We start from the raw sequence: 20842 nt of genomic DNA, 5'->3' as shown, positions 1-20842 counted from the left end.
CTGCCTTGTGAGGCTTAAGCCAGCGACCACACACATGAAGTGTTTAGTCCACGTTGACGCGTTCACGCGAATGGGTGCATCCAAACGAAAATCGCTCCGCTGAGAAAGTGGTTTATTTACAGTTCAGTTTGGCTGAATGAGCAATGTGCCATCACAGCTGTCTATTAAATCATTGCATTGAGCATGTGACAGATTGTGCTGTAGGTGACAAGTTCACTTAAGAAAAAAAAATTACTACATGAAAAAATTATGGTTTCAGTGATTGTAAAAGTGGTAAAAATAAAATATTAACAGGTATTTAAAAAAAATAAATATATATAAATATAAATAAATATATATAAATATAAATAAATATATATAGTGATTAAAAACGAAAATTTTGACAGTTATGTATAAAAAAAAAATTTTAATAAAAAATTTGTTTGATTATGTGTTTTACAAATATCTAATATATTCAATCAATAAAACGAATTAATTATTGTTTACCGTTATTGTATCGTATTGACTCCTGCTTGACAAATTAATTGCTGCTATTTATTCCTCACGTGTTCTTAATTAGTGTGAGGCAGTGCGCTGCTGTTTTTGAATAACTGTTTTTTCTTCAGCTTGTGTTGTTTACCGTTAGTTTCTGAATATTAGTCACTTAATATTAATTGAATTCCATGGCATTAATGCGCTTAGTTGTTATTATTAAAAGCGCTAAATGCTGATACTTTACGAATTTCAAGGAAAATACTCGAAGTGGTTACTCATACGCAGCGTGCAACAGTAGTTAATGTGTGGTTATTAATATTATAATAAATATAAATAAAATATAAGTAGCTATTTTATGAATGAAAATTAACATAAAATAAATTGATGAAAAATCTCAAACAAAAATAAAAAAAAAATAGAAAATTAAAAAAAAAATATTTCAAAGAACTGCTGATTTACATAACTATTTTATTTTGTGTGCAAATTGTTTAAAATATAAAAAAACTTAATGCAGTGTGTCGTAACGAGGGAAACGGGCCACAAAATTGATGTGAGAAAAATTAAAAAAAATTTTAGAATGGATTAGAAAAAAATTTTTTTTAAATAATAAAAAAAAAAATATTTTTAAAAATTACTGGGAAAAATATTTCATAAAAAATGTGCCATTAATTAAAATAAATAAAGTTAAATAATTAATAAAAGAAGTTGTCAAAAATTATTCAGACACATTTGAAAAAGATTCTACAAAGAAAAAAATCATAAAAATAATAGCAAATAAATAATAGCGAAAATTAATCATTTAAACTAATGTTGAAAATGCGTTAAAAATATACCGAAACTATTCTAAATAATATGAAAACATAAATAATATTAAAATTCGCAATCTAACCTAAAAACTATGAAAACTTAAAATAGCTATAAAATTACCGAATTTATACAAAATTTTTAAAAATCAAACGCAAAACTGAAAGAAATATAATTTGTATATTAAAATGAAAAGAAAACACAATACAAAAAATTAAAAAGTAGTAATACTAGTTTGAAGTTTGCTAATTTTGATAATTAGAAAAAAATTGTATTAAAATAAATATTTAAATTATAAATGCAGTTAAATAAATCAATTAAAACTAACAAAAATTGCTAAGAAATGTTGAAATATTGTAAATAAGTAAAAATAAAGCAAAAAAATAAAAATAAATTAATAGAATAAATACTCGAAGTGGTTACTCATACGCAGCGTGCAACAGTAGTTAAGCTTCATTCTTAATAAATAAGTTAAACTAAACAAAAAAATGCAGAAACATTAATAAAAAGTAACTAAAAATATTGTAAAAAAGTGTAAATGAAGTAAAAGAATAAAAAAAAAAAATTTTAAATTTAAGAAAAAATTAAAAAAAAATTAATTGAAAAAAATGTGGTAATAAAAATATAAAATTTAAACACGTTTTGAAATTTCCATATATATATGTACTATATATTAATAAGTGAAAGTTATTGTAAATTTATCTCAAGGGCTTCGTATTGGAGCTGCTAATACAAAGGAGCGAAACTGGTCCATGCCTGGCTCATTTGATTACCAGTCTAACCAAAACTAAGCCATTGTAAATTGAAAATATTTAAAAATTGTGTGTGAGAAAAAACTAATAAAATATACAATAAAGTAATATATATATTTAAGTAATAAACCAAAAAATGAAATTTAATTCAGTTGGGAATACATAACGGCAATTACAAAAATATTTAATTTACAAAAAAATCAAAGCTGCCTCCTTTTAATGTTCGGACGAAATGCGTCTACAACGAATATACTCGTATAATGTATATCATTTTCAAATCAAATTTAAACCTATACTAATCTTGTATTTTCACAATGCTGTTGTTGTTACTGAAGTATACAAATATTTTACTGAAAAAAGCAGCAAAGACTAACATAGCAATGCTGTTAAATTATGGCTGCTGTAAGCAATTTCCATGGATGAAGCTTTAATCTGCTCGAAGAGAAAATTGTGAAGTGATTTTGCATAATGAAAGCTTGCCAAGATAAACGGATTAGTATAGAACGTGATTAAATTTTGATTTTCATATGATATTAAAGTGAAAATAACAAATTTTAAAGCATAATTTAATATAAACATTTATTTTTTGTAAATAAAAAAATATAGAAACACAGTTATTGCATATAACTGTGATAAAAAATTTATAGAATGCATGCAATAGTCCCTAAAATCAAGTGAAATATATAAATATTTTTTATTTTCTATTTTTTTCCAAAAAGGATAAATATTGAGTAAAAACTAAACTAAAAATATTAAATGCTTCCGCAAAAAAAAAAAATATTAAAAAAATATTTGAAAAAAAATTTAATAAAAAATATAAATATTAAAATAAAAAAATATAAAAAAATTTTAGCAAGATGTTTTAGGAGCTTTCGAAAATCATAAAAATAAAAATATTTAAAAAAATATTCATTTGTTTAAAAATATTAAAAAAATATTCTTTTGTTTGGAAATATTAAAAAAATATTTTTTTTCAGTGTTTAAAATATTATTGTTGAAATACAATTAATCAAAAATAAAAAAAATATAAAAAATACTTGTAAAAAAAGAAATACAATATTTAAAGTGCTTAAAAATAAGAAAAAACTAAACAAATATTTTTTTATTTAAAAGTATTAATTTTTTTTTTAGTGTACAAAACATTATTTCTGAACTTCACTTAACAAAAATTAAAAAAAAAAATATATAAAGAAATATTTAAAAAAAAAAAATATTAAAAAAAAAAATTTTCCTAATAAAAAAATAAAAATATTATTTTTTTTGTTTTATTTACTTAATATTTAATAAGTGCATAAAATTATTTTTGAACTTCACTTAATATTTAAGAATTTACTTCTGAAAAAAAGATAATCTTCTGAGTAATTAAAAGTATAAAAAATACTATTTTAATAATTTTAAAACCTTGTGCACAAAAAAAAAATAAAAATAAAAATATTGTTTTTCTTTCAGTGTATAAAACATTGTTTTCGAACTTCGCTTAACTAAAAAAAAAATATTTTTAAAAAGAATAAATAAAATATTTAAAGTGTTTTAAAATATAAAAAAAAAATTGTTTTTGTGTTTCTATAAAAAATATAAACCTATTTAAATATTTATTTTTCAGTGCATAAAATTATTTTGAACTTCACTTAACATTTAAGAATTTACTTGCGAAAGAAAGAAAACAGTTTAATGTGTATGTGTTTCATCATAAAAAAAAATAATTAAAGGTGATAAAAAAGTTAATTTAAAAACAAGAAAAAAATATATGAAAATAAATAATAATTCATTCATTGGTGGAAAAGAATATTAAATTTAAAGGAGAAGATAAATAAAAAACAAAAAATAAAAAAAATTTTTGTTGGTAGAAAAAAATTAAGAGGCGAAGATTAAAAAAAAACCAAGATATGTATGTAAATTATACCATACTTATGAACCCATTTTAAAAATCAAAACCCTAGCAGCACAAAGCGATTTATGTCAAGTGTAGCACTCCACCAACTAAAAAAATCTGCAAAACAAAGCCTCAACAACAGCAACAACCCAAACACACCGACCGCACCGCGCTCATCATGTCAATTACAGCGAACCAATACAGCGATTTGCTTGCGTACTTCAGCAACGATTCCGCCGCCAACAATATACTCTCACTAGCGCTCACACAACTAAATGACACACACACATTGACAGTTGGCAATTTTTCTAACTTTTCCAACGTCGCCGGGGAATCGAACATGTACGCCACCACAAACGACAGCAGCGACACCAGCCTGCTCCTCTTGGTCACACAGTCGGCCATGTACGCGAATGCGTCTGCGAATGCAAGCGACTACGGCGACAACGAGGCGAGTGCGGTGGCGAATCGCAGTGCATACGTGGTGACGGCCGCAGGACGACCGCGTATGCCGACCGAGATGCCATTCTGGCTAATACTCTGCTACAGCATAATATTCTTCTGTGCGATAATTGGCAATTTGTTGGTGATATCGACGCTAATACAGAATCGTCGTATGCGCACTATCACTAATCTCTTTTTGCTGAATTTGGCAATATCCGATATATTGTTGGGTGTCTTCTGCATGCCGGTGACATTGGTCGGCACCTTGTTGCGTGACTTCATATTCGGCGAGTCCTTCTGCAAGCTCATACCGTTTTTGCAGGGTAAGTAGCAGGTTGTAGATATATACATATATATTTTATTATGTTTATGTATATATATATTGACAGTTTTACAGAATATGTGGTTTTTTGTTATGTAGGCACTCTATATTTATAGGCTGTAAGCTCTAATATACATATTTACATATATAGTGTATTCTAAGCCAACTTCATTTGCTATTTTTCATTGCACACCTACACACATACATACATGTTCTTGGTGAGACACGTGTCTGTACGCATTTGTAGGTCTATAAATTGAGTTGTCAATTTTTCGTAAACGTTACGGACGATGCTGAATCAGCCGCAAACGCCTTATCGGTTATTCATTGGGGTCAATTCTGTGTGTTAGGGCGTTAATCCGACAAACCAACACTGTCACATACATGCACACATATGGACATGTAGTTGGTGTTATATATACATACATAGATACATGTGCATATATGTACAGATATATTCATATAAACATATATGTATACATATGTATATACTTGTATTTATAAACACCCGCGTATGTCTGTCTGAGCAGGCTTTTATTTATAACTTTCTTTGCTTACTCGGCGACAAATAGATGACAACGCATACTTTTATAATTTCCTGTTGCCAATACACATATACTTATATATATTTTCTTATTATAAATAACTGTTATATACATTATGTTGGTGAAGTGCCGAAGTACGTGACAATTGGCTGAAATATTGCTTCTGCTGCAATGTAACAGTGATTAAGCCTGCGTGTTTTGTGTTTGTAATTTTGCTGCTTTTCGCCATTGTTCTTGCTCTTCGTCTTAGAAACATGTTTTTTTATGAATATTGGCATGTTGGTTGAGGTTAATTCCTGAATCTAATACATAGCAATTAGTTCGCATGAATTTGTATGCGGGCGCGGGGGAGTTCATTAAAGTATATCTAAAGTACTTAAGAGATTTTTTGTATATTAATTTTTTTTTCGAAAAAAATGTTTGAAATTATAATAAGCTTGATAAATTAAATTAGCTACCATCAAATAGAGATTAAAATTTATTTACAAGGCAAGCGCTAGAAAATGTGGGGGGTCGCCAAATGATAATAATCGCTTTATGATAATTTAATTTTGCGTTGGAGGAGAGCAAAGGAGACGGAGAGGCGGCGAATTAATAGAAAGTAACCAAAAAAACGTGAGTTCGAGTACTTTTTTCACTAAATAAAGTCATATGTCATAATTAGCACGTTCAATATTAACTTCTAAAGCTTGAAGAGAGTTTGGTTTATTGCTAAAGACCAATGGCTTCAAATAACCCCATTAGAAGTAGTCTAAAGGTGTTAAATCACAACTTCTTGGGGGCCATTCAATGTCACAATTTCTTGAAGTAATTGAATCTCCCTACTTTTTTCACAAAAATTCGTTTGTGGCATGTGTTGTGTGGCACGTAGCTTCGACTTGTTGGACCAGATGCTGTTAAGATCAACTTCTTTCAATTGCGGCCATAAAAAGTTGGTTATCAACGATCTATACCGCTCTTCATTGCTAGTAACGTTGTCACCAGCTTTATTTCGAAAAAAGTGCGGATCGATGTTTCCACCAGACAGAAAAACTCACCAAATTGTCAATTTTGATGAATGCAATAGTTCTTCATGAACAATTTGTGGATTTTCTTGACACCAAAATCGACAATTTTGTTTATTTAGCGCATCATTCAGATGAAAGTGAGCTTCATGGGAGAAGATGATTTTCTTATGACAATAGTTGTGAAAGCGGTTCCAAGGCAAAATCATCAAATTTATGACATTTATGGTGGTCTAATGGTTTTAGTTCTTAAGTGAAAACAATTTTATAGGATCCAAGCCCGAATCCTTTCTCAAAATCCGCCATGTTTTGGTTTGAGTAAGTCTCAATTCTTGAGAACGTCTTGGAATCGTCAAATTGTGGTCTTCAGCAACGCTTGTCGGAACGGCAGCAATATTTACAATACTTTGGGCGATTGTTTGTCTTATTCTCATTTGAACATTATGTAAAGAAAAGGTACCCTCGACATTTGCTACAATTCGACGAATAGCGGGTACAGGGGGAAGATTATAACAATTAAAACGACTATAATTACTTCTTTGTAATTAAAATTACTTCAGCTTTTGTCGTTTTTTTTATTTTGATTTGACGGAGACACCTATAATGTGAATGCCTGAAAGTCAATACTTTGAATGGATAGCAACGGGTTCTTAAAACTGTTATTTCAGTTATTCTGTTGTTAAGACAGCAATTTTCAAGTACAGTTCTCTCAAGGTTTTCGAGCATATCGTCGTATGTCCCATAAATGTATGTTTTATGAATCACTTTTTTCTTCTTTATTGGCGTAGACACCGCTTTTAGCTGGAGAGGATGTAGCCATGAGTAGAAGTTCACGCAAGTGTGGAAAGTTCTCTGAGCGCCATTTACTTGGGAATGGCCATAAATAATAGTTCTACAATGGCTCAAGCAGCTCACGACTTCCGCTCATAGACCAAGTATCCTCTGGGTAGCCAAAAAACATCAGCTTGAAGGCGAGTGAAAAGGCGAAACATCCCTTAGCTTGGGACACAGAAGAAGAACAGAAAAGAGGAAAGCAGTCTCTGAGAGAAAAAAATCTCTTGTCATAGACTTTCCAAAATGCTTTGATGTCGTCAGACGTCATCGTATTTTTCAATAAAATGATATTAGCGGTCATCGATTCGCCATTTCCTTGAACAGCACATACAAAGTTTGCCACAAAATTTGTAATGTCTACTTTCTCAGTTTTCGAGATATCGATCTGACCTTCTGAACGCGTCCTTTACTTCCCAAGAAGCTGCTCAAAATTGCTCAGCGCTTTCAAAGTATTGAGTCAGTGCGACCAAATATACATATTTAACCTCCATTTCAGTGGTGCCAATCAGTTTGAACTGCTGCTATAAGGGGTTCGATTCCTTGCACATCTATTAGGTTGAAGACGCAATTTTCATTAGTTTTTAATTCTCTTATTTATTCAATTCTTGGCTTCATACCGAAACTCTTTTCATATCAAAAGCTTTTACTCATCACTAGTTCTGTATCTTTTCATTTAATTTATGGAAGGATATACGATGTCTCCTCTATTTACGCTGTCTCAACGAAATTCAACCAACCATCGCCGCTAAAGCCACATTTTATGACTTCTAGTGTACGCTTTAAAGCACAAATCTCCATCGTTTTAGTTCGTCTCTGCGTGGCTGATCCATTAATTGGACGAATCGAGCACGATTGATTAGTTGTGCCTTTTATGGGATTTTTCTTTGAACTTTTGCTATTACCTTGTGCTATTAATTAAATACTTTAAATGCAATTGCTGGGAGAGCAGACGTAGTTATTAGATAGAAACAGCTGTAAGCGTGCTGAAGACTGCCGTGTGCAGTTAGGAGCGCGTGCTAACGACCCGGTTGATATATATATGTATGTATGTATATATGAGAGCACATTCTGCACGTGAACGGTAATAAAGTTCGCGTGTTAAGAAATTTTAACTTGACTTCAAGTGCACTCGATATTAATGTGCTGTCGGGCGGACAGCAAAGAAAATAAATGCGTCTTCGTATGTGTCGTCGGCGTGCCACAGCTGGTGTCTTACTTAAGTGAAGTGTGTATATACTATTTACACGTGCACATATCACCGTCTGGTGCAGAAAGCAAGAAAGAAAGCGATCAATTAAGCAGATTATAAAAGACGCCCAGGCGCTTGCAGCAATTAATTTCCGATGTGTGCGAGTGCATCTCAAAGTGCGCGCCGTTATAATACATTCTGCAGTTAATTTGAGCATACCGCTTGCTCCTTTGTTTACCCAATCCTCCTTGGTAGTAAGTGAAACCGTCTACAAAGCATGAAGGTTAAGCTGCTATTTGCCTCTGAAGAACAATAAAGAGTTCATTCTGTTTGTGACTTGTTGTTGTTCTTGTTGTAACGATTACCTAGTCCCTGTTAGGATGAGATAAGGTATGCCGAGGAAACGAGCTGTTTCAAAGTGGTTGGACCATAGGGTGAGGGGTGTCAGATGTTTGGGGTTAGCAGAGCATGCAAAGAGATGGTAAGTCTCATGCGGACACTCTTTGCACGATGGACCTTTATTTGATAGGCCAGGATCGATCAGTAGGAGCTTAACCTGCTACAGTATCCAGAACAAAGCTGCGCAATGATCATTCTAGATTCTCGCGGCACCTCCAGCTCGTCGTCTACAATGGATGATTGTTTACTCGAAGTCAAACAAACGTCATTCACTGAGAGGGAGTCGGTGAAGGTGTTGATGGCTCCACTGTGAATGCCGGTCAATGCATGTCTAAAGGTAGTTGAGGTCGAACTCTGGTCGGCGTTATACACCAAATTACGCCATTCACTGAGAGGGAGTCGGTGAAGGTGTTGATGGCTCCACTGTGAATGGCGGTCAGTGCATGTCTAAAGGTAGTTGAGTTGGAAGTCTGGTCGGCGTATTGTTTTATGTCGCCAATGTAGTTGAGGAAGGACCTCTTGATGCACCTAGTAGGCGCTTCGACTACAAGCAGATGACTGCAGGGATGTTTTTTACTAAAGCCCCCAGCTAAAACTACTTGGAAAGGAGTTTATCCTGTTCCTCAACTGGGAACACTGTGTAAGTCTTCGATGAGTATCCTATTCTAGTCCGGAGTGCAGTTTTCCGACATGTCTATAGCTTCCTCGTCTGTGTTTCACTGCATCCAGGCGACCATATTGGTATGGGGTAGTTAGGGATCAGCCAGCCGATTATCTTGAATGTTGAAAACAATGTTTCTTTGTCTTTTCCCATGTGCTGCCGGCTAGCGACTTGAGGATTTTGTCGCGGTTCTGTACTTTAGCAATTACTGCGGTCGTGTGAAGAATGTGGGAGCACGGGCTGTCGAATGTCACACCTAAAATCGTAGAGTTATAGACGTTTGGCTAGTGATTTGTCGCTATCACTCATTGTATTTTTGACTGTAGTTCGTAACGAACTCTAAATCAGCAGTAATTTTGTTTTTTCTTATCTCTATTTTTGGTGGAAGAATCTAGGCACTTTCTTCTCCATTGGATAAAGGCGGTCTTTGCTAGACTTGATGAAACATCTCGGCCGTCGTAAAATCGACGAACCGGGGCATATCCGAAACTGGCACTAGTCGTCTCAACAGTTTTGTGATATGCCTAAAGCGCTTTGTCGATTTGTTCTAGGATCCTTTTTCTGAGATCCCTGTAAGGATCCACCTCTTAACCTAACCTATCCTCTTTCTATTTTCTGAAATTCCCGCTGAGGAGCTGAATATATGATCACGCATTTAATTTAATACAAAGGATTCCAACTCGTTGGAGACCATAAAGGTTTGTGAAGAAAATATTATGGTGTTGTTGTGTTGTTGAAAAATATAGAAAATTTTCTTGTTATAGCTTTTAAGGTATACATGTTTGTGTTACATATAAATTTCTTCTGTTTAGAGTATTTTGCTTTTCTCTCCATAACGCACAAGAAAGTCTTTCGTTTTCATTTTACTGATGAGCTGCTGCACGCAATCCCCCACTCTTTCTAAACATAAGAGTTGAGACTGTCGCTTTTTGTAATTTTCCAGTTAGTTTGCACAGGTATTTTCCCCAGAAGTTTCCTTTACGCCGAATGGCAGTGCAATGGCTTCGCGCTCATCTCAAAGGAAGCAAAACGAAGATTGGTCCAACCACTTCTCTTACTCAGCTATGCATAATCTCATTTTCTTATGCTCGCACAATTGACTTTGGCGTGCTCATAAATTACTTGTTTGTAGTCAAGTCGTTGCGAAGAAAAATTACCAAATTCTTTTCGCTCGCATTTTTTGGCACTTTTTGGAGGCATAAAGTTTGCGTATTTCCAGTTGCTTTGGCATATGGTTGGCAGAAAGAGTGAAAATGAAAGTTCTTTTGTTAATTAATTTTTGTTATATTTTTGCGAAAAGTATTGCCGTTTAAGTTTTTAAACTGTTTTAAAACTATTTGCTCTGCGAGAAGATTGAAGAAATCGCACGAGAGGTGTTGCCTTGTTTGAAACCTCGCTTGGTATCGAACGGGTCGGAAAGGTCCTTCCCAATCCTGATGGAGCCTTGTTGTTCTTCAGACTGCTATTCGAACTTTTTCATGGTCGGGCAATAAAACGTCTGCTCCATCGTCATCTATTGGTGGTGAATCGGGTTCATCAACTCTAGGTGTTATGTTTTCACTGTCATTCAGCAAGCTGGAGAAGTGTTCCCTCCATAATTTTAGTATGCTCTGGGAATCTGGGCATCACTAGAGCACCTCTGAGGGTTCCGAAAGATTATGCTCCGGTCTGGAAACCTTCTGTTAGTCGCCGGATCTTTTCTTAGAATTTAGCATTACCTTTGTCAGCTTGTCAAGCCCTTCCTACTCACACATTTCGGTCTCTCTCTTATTTTGTCTGAAAATGCGTCTCGCTTCCCTCTTTAACTATCGATATCTATTCCATCACGTACGTGTTGGGGTCGATTGTAACGTTGCGAAGAAGGCAGTCTCTTTTCAGTCCCATGCGGCTCGGCACTATTCGTTGTACCAGCTGTTCTTTTGCCTTTTCCGAATACCAGTGGTTTTGTTTGCAGCTGCACTTAAGGAGCTTGGAACTCGGCTGATGGATAAACTCTCTTTTATTTTTCGTTGGCGTTTTGAGAGATTTTGCCTCTTTTTATGCCTAATTGTTAATATGGGGGCTTTGCTTGTGATTGTTTAAGAGAAATCTGATTTTTAACAATATTTTAATTCTCTTATTATTTACTCCAATGATAGCTAAAAGCAATAGCGATGATTTTGTGTACAGAAAAGAGCGATTAAGATCATATATTTATATAAGACTGACAACACACTCGACGCTCCATTGCATTCAGTGCTTACAACAGAGACAACCTTAAAGCACATATACTCATACAAATATATCTGCGTATGCAAATACTTATAGGCAAACATAAACATTTCTTTTGCAATAAGACTCATTCTTACGAATTCACTCTGATATATGCCGCAAGTGGCACGCCATGTCTTCTTACGCATTTTATGAGTCTTAATGAGACAGCTGCTGGTGGCGGAGCTGGTGCAGTAAAACGTAGCAAATGTTGCCGAGCTTGATTGAATATGGCAATTGGCGACATAAAAGCGTTATATAAATCCACATTGTAAATTTTATTGGCGGTTGCTATTATATGAGCCCAAGGATGCAATGGCATGCCACAGAAGAAGTGGTGCGGAGGCGTTTGTCAGAAGATTGCATCGTAAATCTTGAAGCGAAGATATATGTGAAAGCATATCTTCACATTAATTTGTGTACGTGTGTATGTGGGTATGAAATATGGAGTTCATTTTGCAATTCTTTTTAATTAAATATTTCATTCCTTTTTTTTTGAAAAGTCAATGAGAGAATGAAAAAAGTTTTCTACATGGATATTTTTTTTTAATCTTCTAAAGCTTACCAAGTTACGCAATTTAATTCAGCCAAAAATTAGTTCGAAAAATTTATTGATTTTCTTCTCGTTTTTTGGTTATTAAACTAATTCTTAAATTCCAGTTATTGTTAGTTAAATATAAATAACAATATTTCAGTAAATTGCCCAATCTATTCCAATCCAAGCTAACTGTCACATCAAATCTTCTATTTGCTGGCATTCATATTTTACCATTTTCTTCCTTCAATATTAAAGCATATTATTTGTAGGCGACATCAGCCTGAGACTGCCAAGTATGTCTCAGCCGCACTGCTTTTTCATTTTTATTGCCCAATATCAATAACAAATAAGTATGTATGGCACATCTCAACCACTAAGAGACACTTCCGCCGGCAAGCGCACAGCCAAGTGCATTTAATGTAAATCGAAAGCTCCATTGCCTACATTTATTGGCTCATTAAAATTCTTGTCGAGCGTCGTGAAGTTGTGGCAAGCAATTTGCCGCTACTTATACACTTTATCTCTTATATCCTGACACATATTGCTTTTCCTCTTTCGCGTCTTTTGATTTAAGATAATTTAAAGAACTGCTTTCTTGGGAATCACTGTTTTAAATGATCTTTTTCATGACTGAATAGTAGAGGAGGAGAATCTGGTTTTAGTGTTTGATTTTTTTTTCATATACGAGTGGTAAGTGGTGTGGTTGATATTCCATATTGACAAAGACTGACTGTGATGAGTTTGAGCGTAGTTTTAATATATAATTTTTTATATTTCTCTCTCTATATATATATTTCTCTATATATATGGTTTCAGTATATATGAATTGGTTGAGTCTTCTGAACGTTTCTAGTTTCATTTTGAATCTTGGCTGCCGATTAATAGTCCTTTGGTGGAGTTTACTCTAAACTATTCGGGTATACATATAGACTGATTTTTTAAAAGCATCACTTCTAATTACAACAAAGGACTTTTCATTTATGACCGATAAGCGAAAAGTAATATTCAAATCTAATTGGAACCCTTCCTAGTCACAAGCTCAGATACTTCAATTATATGTAATAACTTCTTACCACGGACTCAGTGTTAGAAAAGCTGCTGTGTCTAAATTGTCTAAATAAGGTACGAAGACAAACGAAACTCTCTTCGTTTATTTTAACTAAGACCTCGGACTTTTATATAACCAGTGCTGCATTACATAGTACCTTAACGCCTTCTGTTAGAAGATCTGATCTGCTTTAGCTCCGATATCCACGAAGTGGCTTTTATTTTAGCTTTCTGAGTTTCTAGAGAACGGAGAGATAGAAGTCCAACATACAGAGCTAAAAACTACTCGTCAAACGTGCTCTTGTCGGGCATGGTTGGATGATCGAAACAACTCGCTTTCATACAGGTCCCACTTTGTGTTCCTAACTTTACTATAAGTTCTGTTACATGGACCCAATTTGCCGAAGCCAAAACTAATGCATCTATGATCAGAGAAGGAATGATCATCTAGAGCTCGCCATTCCGGCATTAAGGGAGAAATTTATCTAGTTGCTAGCCCTTATTGCAAATAAATAGCTATCACACAGATAACGATCGGTTTCGCATTTGGATATAGATTGACACAAAAAAAATACCCGAAAACTGTATATAAAATGTAATACATTTAATTCTTCATCAATATCTATTTTGTCGCCTTCAAATTAATACCCACCAGATGTAATATGTACACTCATGCCAACGATTTTTCCTAACCTCGAAACACTTTTTATAATCCCTTTTTGGGATGGTTCAGTTGCTTCAGCGAATTTTGTTGTATCTAGTCGATCGACCGAAAACAAGTTCCACGAAGCGCCAATTTCAGTTTGAGGAACAAGAAAAGATCAAGCGGAGTCAAACCTGGTGAATATGGTGGTTGATCGATGGTATTCTCTGGATTTTTGGCGCTAAATTCAGTTAAAATCGTACCCTTTTTGAAAAAAATTCAGCTTGATCGGGACGATTCGAGCACAAACGCGTTTTATACCCAAAACATCAATCAAAATCATTCGACGGTACTCACGAGAGATGTCGAGATGTCTCTTGCCATCTCTTTAAGACTTGCCTCACGATTTTCAAGCCCCATATTCTTTACTTTTTTAGTATTTTCATCAGTTGAAGAGGTCGAACGTCGTCCAGAACGGGACATATATTCAACGATCTCTCGACCGTCTTTGAAGGCTTTGCACTACTGGTAGGCTTGTGTTTTCGATGAAAAAGAATCAACGTAAGCCTTTTGTTTTCGAAATTTTATTAGAAATACAGATATTTAGGTATACCAACTTAAGCGGCTTCTGAAAACAAACTGGTTGACAGATCGCGCTCATATTTGGCTTAGTAATTAAAGACAGTCCCAGCTACTTAGCACATCTTTTTGAAATATTACTTACCTAGGGAAAGTATATATTTTTCAGAAATCATTTGTTGATTCATTTTAATGAATAGGTATGTTTCGCAATTTTATTTTTGAGTTACGTTAAACATTTTTCTTTTAAACACCATTCATCATAATTAGCAAAGAAAAGTAGTATGGCTTTGTCATCATTCAACTTTAAATAAACTCAAACGCCCGCATTGGAAAAAACATGTGTGTGCATAACTTTCTGAGTAATTAAATGATTCTCAGAAGTACTCATTGGCAAATTAAACAAAAATTTTGAGATTTACAAGTTTTAGAAACTTGTCGCATGTTATTTTCGTCGCTATATGTACCATTTTACTCAAAAATGTTCAGATGCACTGCAATTGAAAACAAGTTCGCCTGAAGGCCAAATTTTTAACAGTCTTTTGTTACCAAACTGCTACTAACTTTCACGATTGCTGTACTTGTTAGTTAGTATGTTTGGAGGTGGAATGAAAAGCAAGTTGGATAAATTCACTGTGTGAGCGAAAAATTGCGGCATTTATTTTATAGAAATGACAAGATTTTTGTTGTACATTTTGTAAACGTAAAAGTGTCTACAATAGCCGTAGTTTGAGTGCATGACAAGTCAATGGGTGGAAACTGGAAAAAGTGAACAAAAGCTTCTCAAAATATCATTAAAATAAGTTATTTAGAGGGAACTAGATTTGTGGAGCAGAATGAGAAGATATTCAATATTTTGTAAAGATAAAATTATATATAAATACTATACATACTACTGTGAGCAAAACATAGTAAGAATTTGTTCATAATTTTAAAATTCTTTATTTATTTTTCAAAATCTATGTCATTTCCCTCAAAGTAGGCCACCTTAGCCCATTGCACTTGTGTCAAGGTTTTTTGAAATCCTCGAAACAGTTGTTAAAGTTAATTTTCGGAATAGCCTTCAATGTGTGAAGCCATTCATGTATCCAATTGACTCAAAATGGTTTCCGGGTCGTAAGCACAGATCCAAGACTTATCGCCAGTAATAATACCTTTCAGGATATTCTGGTAGTCGGAAAGCATGGTTTCACAGACGTTAACGCGACGCTGTTTTTTGAAAATAATTGAGTGATTTTGAGACACATCGTGTTTTCACTTTTCTTGGGCCCTTGATCTTTCAAAATGATTTTCATTTATCCTTCCGATATTCCAACGATGCCAGTAAGATCTCTGGTCTTAGTTTCTACGAACGCTTCTTCATTTGTCGAAAATTTCTTTCCAGAAATATAAAGAAATAGTCACTGGTGGCCAGATCTGGAGAATACCGTGTGTGCGAAAGCAATTCGAAGCCCAATTCATGGATTTTTGCCATTGTTTTGACTGACTCCATTGCCTTTTCCTTCAAATGCGGCCGTTTTACAGTGATTTCATCCTTCAAACGGTCCAATAACTCTATATAAGAACCGCTGTTGATGGTCCTCTTTCAAGGTCGTTAACAAAAATTGTTCCAAGCGCATCTCAGAATACAGACCCCATAACCTTGCCAGCCGACTGCTTTGTTTTTCATGCTTTGGAGCGGGCTCATCGTGTGCAGTCCATACAAATGACTTGGACTTTCGGGAGAAATGTTGGAGCCCTGTTTCATCCTTTGTCAATTTCGATGCAAAAACTGGGATTTCTTGTGCTTGAACATCTCCAAACACAGCTGCAAATCATTAACTTTTCGTTGTTATTGATCAAAAGTGAGCTCGCGCGGCACCTACTTTGCACAGAGCTTTCTCATACCCAAAGATTCGTGAATGATTTGATACATACTTACGTTCCGTTGATATCTTTAGAGTGCCTTCTAACTCGAACAATTTCACTTCAAGCTCATCCAAACTTATTTTGTGGACTTTTTTGATGTTTTCATCGGTAACAACCTCTTTTGGACGTTCACTGCATTCACCGTCTTCGGTGCTCATTTCACCACGTCTAAACTTAGAGTATCAATACGAAAATGTGAGTGTCGTCTAAATATACAAGTATGTTAATGTCGTTATAGAAAAGTTGGTGGTTTAAATCTCTACAGAATATTTTTCCAAAAGTCTTATAAAAGTCTAGACAAAATGACATGGTGATGTATGACCCCGGTGTACAATTTCGTACCGATTCCTCTTATATTCTCTAATGATATAAATAGTGCATGCATAAGAGCAGTTAAGATTTCCATTAATTCCGAAGTTACTAAAACCCATAACTCTTAATTTTTACTTATTAGAAATATGTAAATACTTCCGCACTCCAATCGAACAGTTTCTTCTAATTTCACCGAGCTGATTGGATTGTGATTTGAACATATGGTTGCAATAAAACGGCACTTTATTGCCAACGCATGTGATATTTAATTACTTAGTAGTGTGAGCATAACTATAGGACGCGTGTGCTAGCGCGCTTGCAAACGGCTTGCAATAAGAGCATCAAACAGAGGACAATAATTTCATTAATTTAATTTACGTTCACATTTTAATGTACCGCACAGCTGATGTTACAGCATTTCGCATAGCTAACGGAATCTCCATATTTGCTAATGCACACGTGCAACAAATGAAAATACACTTAACCGTGTGGTGGGTGTCAGTATGTCTAAGCATGCCCTGCAGGAAATGTCTGCTCCTCAACCAGTTTTATTGTGATTTCTCACAGCCGCGCTTTCGTGCGAAAATCCCTGCTGATTGCTGCTGAAAGGTGCTGAGCTGTCTGGTCGCCCACTCAGTATAGCTTTAAACACGCTCAGCTTGAAGTCTGCGCACTTTTCCGCAGGGCACGTGTGCACTTAGGTGCGAGTATGCGACACGAAAAACGAAATCAAATACGCATTTGGTTAGTGAATGAAGGCTGTATAAATGGAAAAACCACAAAAAAGCAACAAAACTGCTGCACCTACCAATTACGGTGGCACCAGCGTGTGCGTGCTTGGAATTCACGAAAAAAAAGGTGGACGTGTAGCACGCATTTAGGCGCACACCACTGGTGCGCCATTGTGCCCATTGTGTTGATTGTTTGAGACTGCGACGAAATAAATGCGAACGCAGGCATTAATGCAGCTGTTGTTTGCTCAATGGCCGCTCTGAGTGCGGGTCATAAGTGTGCGTGTGTGATGGTGGTCAAAAATATATGATAGTTATATAAACAAAGGAAATATAAAACAGAAATATTATAATGAGGACTTATGTCAATTTGACGCATAAAATGTTGGTGGTTTGGGTTGCCCGTGTGAAGTGCCTGGTGATGACATATGTATAGAGGTAATCCTAGTCTCAATTTATTGTTATCACTTGTTGGTGGACGGACAATATTGCAGACAATAATTTTTTTAGGTTACATACGTTTAATTTCATATATTTTGAGCAGGTTTTTGTATTATGGAAATAGAAATTATAAGTTATATAATATTGCGCCGAAATTTAGTCTTTTTTTTTTATTTTTTTGATAACGACATTTTTGTCACATTGTATTTATTGTTATTTAAGTTTTGTTAAATTATGTTTGAAAAAGGTGGTAACCCTTAAAAGAGTTATTTAAACTGCAAATATTTTATCATATTTTTGTTAAACATTAATTTTTTCGCTTTTATTGAGAAAAAATATTTTAACAGGTGGCAACCCTATTAAAGTCAAATCTTGGGATATTAATTTTTTTTATTTTTATACCAAAATTTTTGTCACATTGTATTTATTTAAAACAATTTTCTTAAATTAAGTTCCAAACAGGTGGCAACTCTAGTTATATCAAATTTTAAATTATTTTTTTTTATTTTGACACCGATATTTTTGTCACTTTGTTTTTGTATTTCAAACTTTTTTGTTAAATTAAGTTTGAAATAGGTGGCAACTCTTACAAAAGTTTAATACTGCAAATATTCTAATGTATTGTTATTATGCATTAAGTTTTTCGCTTTAATAGAGAAAGACTACTTTAACAGGTGGCAACCCTATTAAAGTCAAATCTTGGAAAATTCTGTTTCAAATAAGTGGTAACCTTTAAAAAAGTTATATTGCAAGTATATGATATATTTTTATTATGTATAATTGTTTTTTATTGAGAAAAATCATTGCAGGTGGTAACCCCATTAAAATCAATCTTAGGAAACTCAATTTGAAACGGGTGGTAGTCCTTAGCAATGTTCTATCATATGTTTTTATGCATTAGTGTTTTCGATTTTATTGAGAAACAAATATTTCAAGAGGTGGCAACCTTATTAAAATCAAAATTAAGAAATTCGATTTCCAAATAGGTGGTAGCCCTTAGCAATATTTTACCATACTTTTATTATGCATTATTTTTTTTCTTATGAAAAAGTATTTTAACAGGTGGCAAGCTTGTTAAAATCAATTCTTTGTTGAAAATTAGATTTAAAAAAGGTGGTAGCTCTCACAAATTTATTTTTTATATATTCTTCCAAATTTTTATCATACACAGAATGACAAAATATCTCTTGAAAAAAATTGTAAGTGGTGGCAACCCTGTCAAATCAAATCTTGGAAAACTCAATATGTGATAGCACTTAGCAATATTCTACCAAATTTTCACAATGCTCTTATTTTGTCACTAGATTGAGAAACATTTTTTGATGAGCTGGCAACCCCATTAAAATATTTTCATCAGAAATACATTTTAAAATTGTTTTTACCTATATTTCCTCTACTTGTTAGTTACAGCATAGTAATTTTTAGCATAATTGAAGTAGCTTAACATTTTTTAACAGATGGCAACGCTTTAAAAATATTTTTTTTTTTGTAAACATATTTAATTTAATGAATCCAATAAAATATTTGTTAAATTCGGCAATTAACTAAATTGCAAAATATATTAAGAGTGGCAACCCTTGTCAGTCCGTGGCTGAAACCCGTATACATTCGGGAGTCTAATATGTTAAACACGTTGAAATAAATCATTTGAAGACAGAGGGATTGACAAATTTATTGTTTTCCTAAATCACCTCCTACGATCTAAAAGCATTGCTGGGTCAAGGATGCTTTTTTATAATTTAATGTAGTCAATTTGCTATTTTTGTTCAACCTTTTCACATTTGTAGGTTATTTTCTTTTTTATTCTCTTTGCTTCTTCACTTTTTCTTTATGCATAGAATAACAAGTTTTTGATTTTATACTTCTGTATGTATATGGAAACCCTCATTTCATGCCTGGCATTCATGGGCAAAAGCGGAAATTGCAAATTGCACTTTGAGATCTAAATACACACACACATATGAATAATTGTTGAAACCCTCTCAATTATGCCTTTCCGACCTTACAAAAACACCAGCAACATATAAGCACAGCTGAATCTTAATGACCTCTATTTGCTTGCAAGTGAATTGAATTGAGAAATGTTCATCATTTCTCTTGCAAATCTACTCCTACGCATAGCTTATAGGAAAATCAAATCTACATCTGCATACTTTTAAAACTACTTCTAAATATAGTTTCCTCAAAACTTCTTTGTGGAATTGGACAGCCAATTACTTTACTGGTTTTTTATTGCAGATGTTCGAATGTCTGTAGTACATATATATGTACGTATGTACTTACATAAGTGTGAAGAATTGAATTAAAATGCCGATCTAAGCAAGATACGTCGGCCAGTGAGAGATTCTTAATAACTAAATAAGTATGCTTTTCTAAGAAAACAGCATGAAATGTTGAATTAAGTGCCAGTGGTCGGGTTAGGTCATATTTAATCACTTATCTATGTATGTACATATGTATTAGTTTATTAGAAATGCAAACAGTTGGCCTGAGTTTTTCTAGCAATACTCTTAATGATTTTGCTATCAATTCTTTCTTGTGCTTTCAAATCAAATATAGATTTACCAAGAAGTGATGTTCTGCTGCAAAGGTTGTCGTTGAACCATAGCTACAGAAGAAATCCGAGGCCTAATTCACACAATTCTTATAGACTTTTAAGATGGTGCAATGTCTTTTTTTCCAATGGTACCGTTTTTCAGTGATTTCACTTTACAAAAATGCCATTACTTGACCTAAATCGACCCAAAAAAATGATGTCCGGCTACGTTTAATTCGGTTGTTCCGAAGTTATACTACCCTTCACAAAGCCGTTTTTTCGAGTGGAGTTTAAGTCACCGAAAAGCACCCGGATTTTTATATGGCCAACGACTGTTAACTCGGCACTATTTCGCGAAATAACCTAAGGATACTTTGCTGCCGCTATAACAAGAACAACAACCTTTCACAAATAAAACCGTTTCCATAATAGAAATTCATATTGATCGTACAACTTTCGATGACCAGCATTTTGGGTGGAGTTTCAGCTATTTCAGTACGCTAAATTTTCTTTCGAGCTCCTCGAACGTTGCTGTTTGACTCGCGTAAATTTGATA

The 20842-nt window shown here is 33.9% G+C and overlaps 1 protein-coding gene across 1 annotated transcript in view; it reads left to right on the top strand.

Moving 5' to 3' along the window:
* Window positions 1-3970: 3970 nt before the first annotated feature.
* The window catches only part of LOC105225226 (dopamine D2-like receptor), a 99593-nt gene continuing 82721 nt past the window's right edge, over window positions 3971-20842 (top strand). The window contains exon 1 of the mRNA XM_049455249.1: window positions 3971-4670. Within this exon, the coding sequence (XP_049311206.1) occupies window positions 4082-4670 (589 nt within the window). The 5' untranslated portion in view covers window positions 3971-4081. The remainder of the gene's footprint in view (window positions 4671-20842) is intronic.

The sequence above is a fragment of the Bactrocera dorsalis genome, chromosome 4 (genome assembly GCF_023373825.1).
Source record: "Bactrocera dorsalis isolate Fly_Bdor chromosome 4, ASM2337382v1, whole genome shotgun sequence".
NCBI classification, from domain to species: domain Eukaryota; kingdom Metazoa; phylum Arthropoda; class Insecta; order Diptera; family Tephritidae; genus Bactrocera; species Bactrocera dorsalis.
This window is presented reverse-complemented; position numbering and strand designations above follow the sequence as displayed.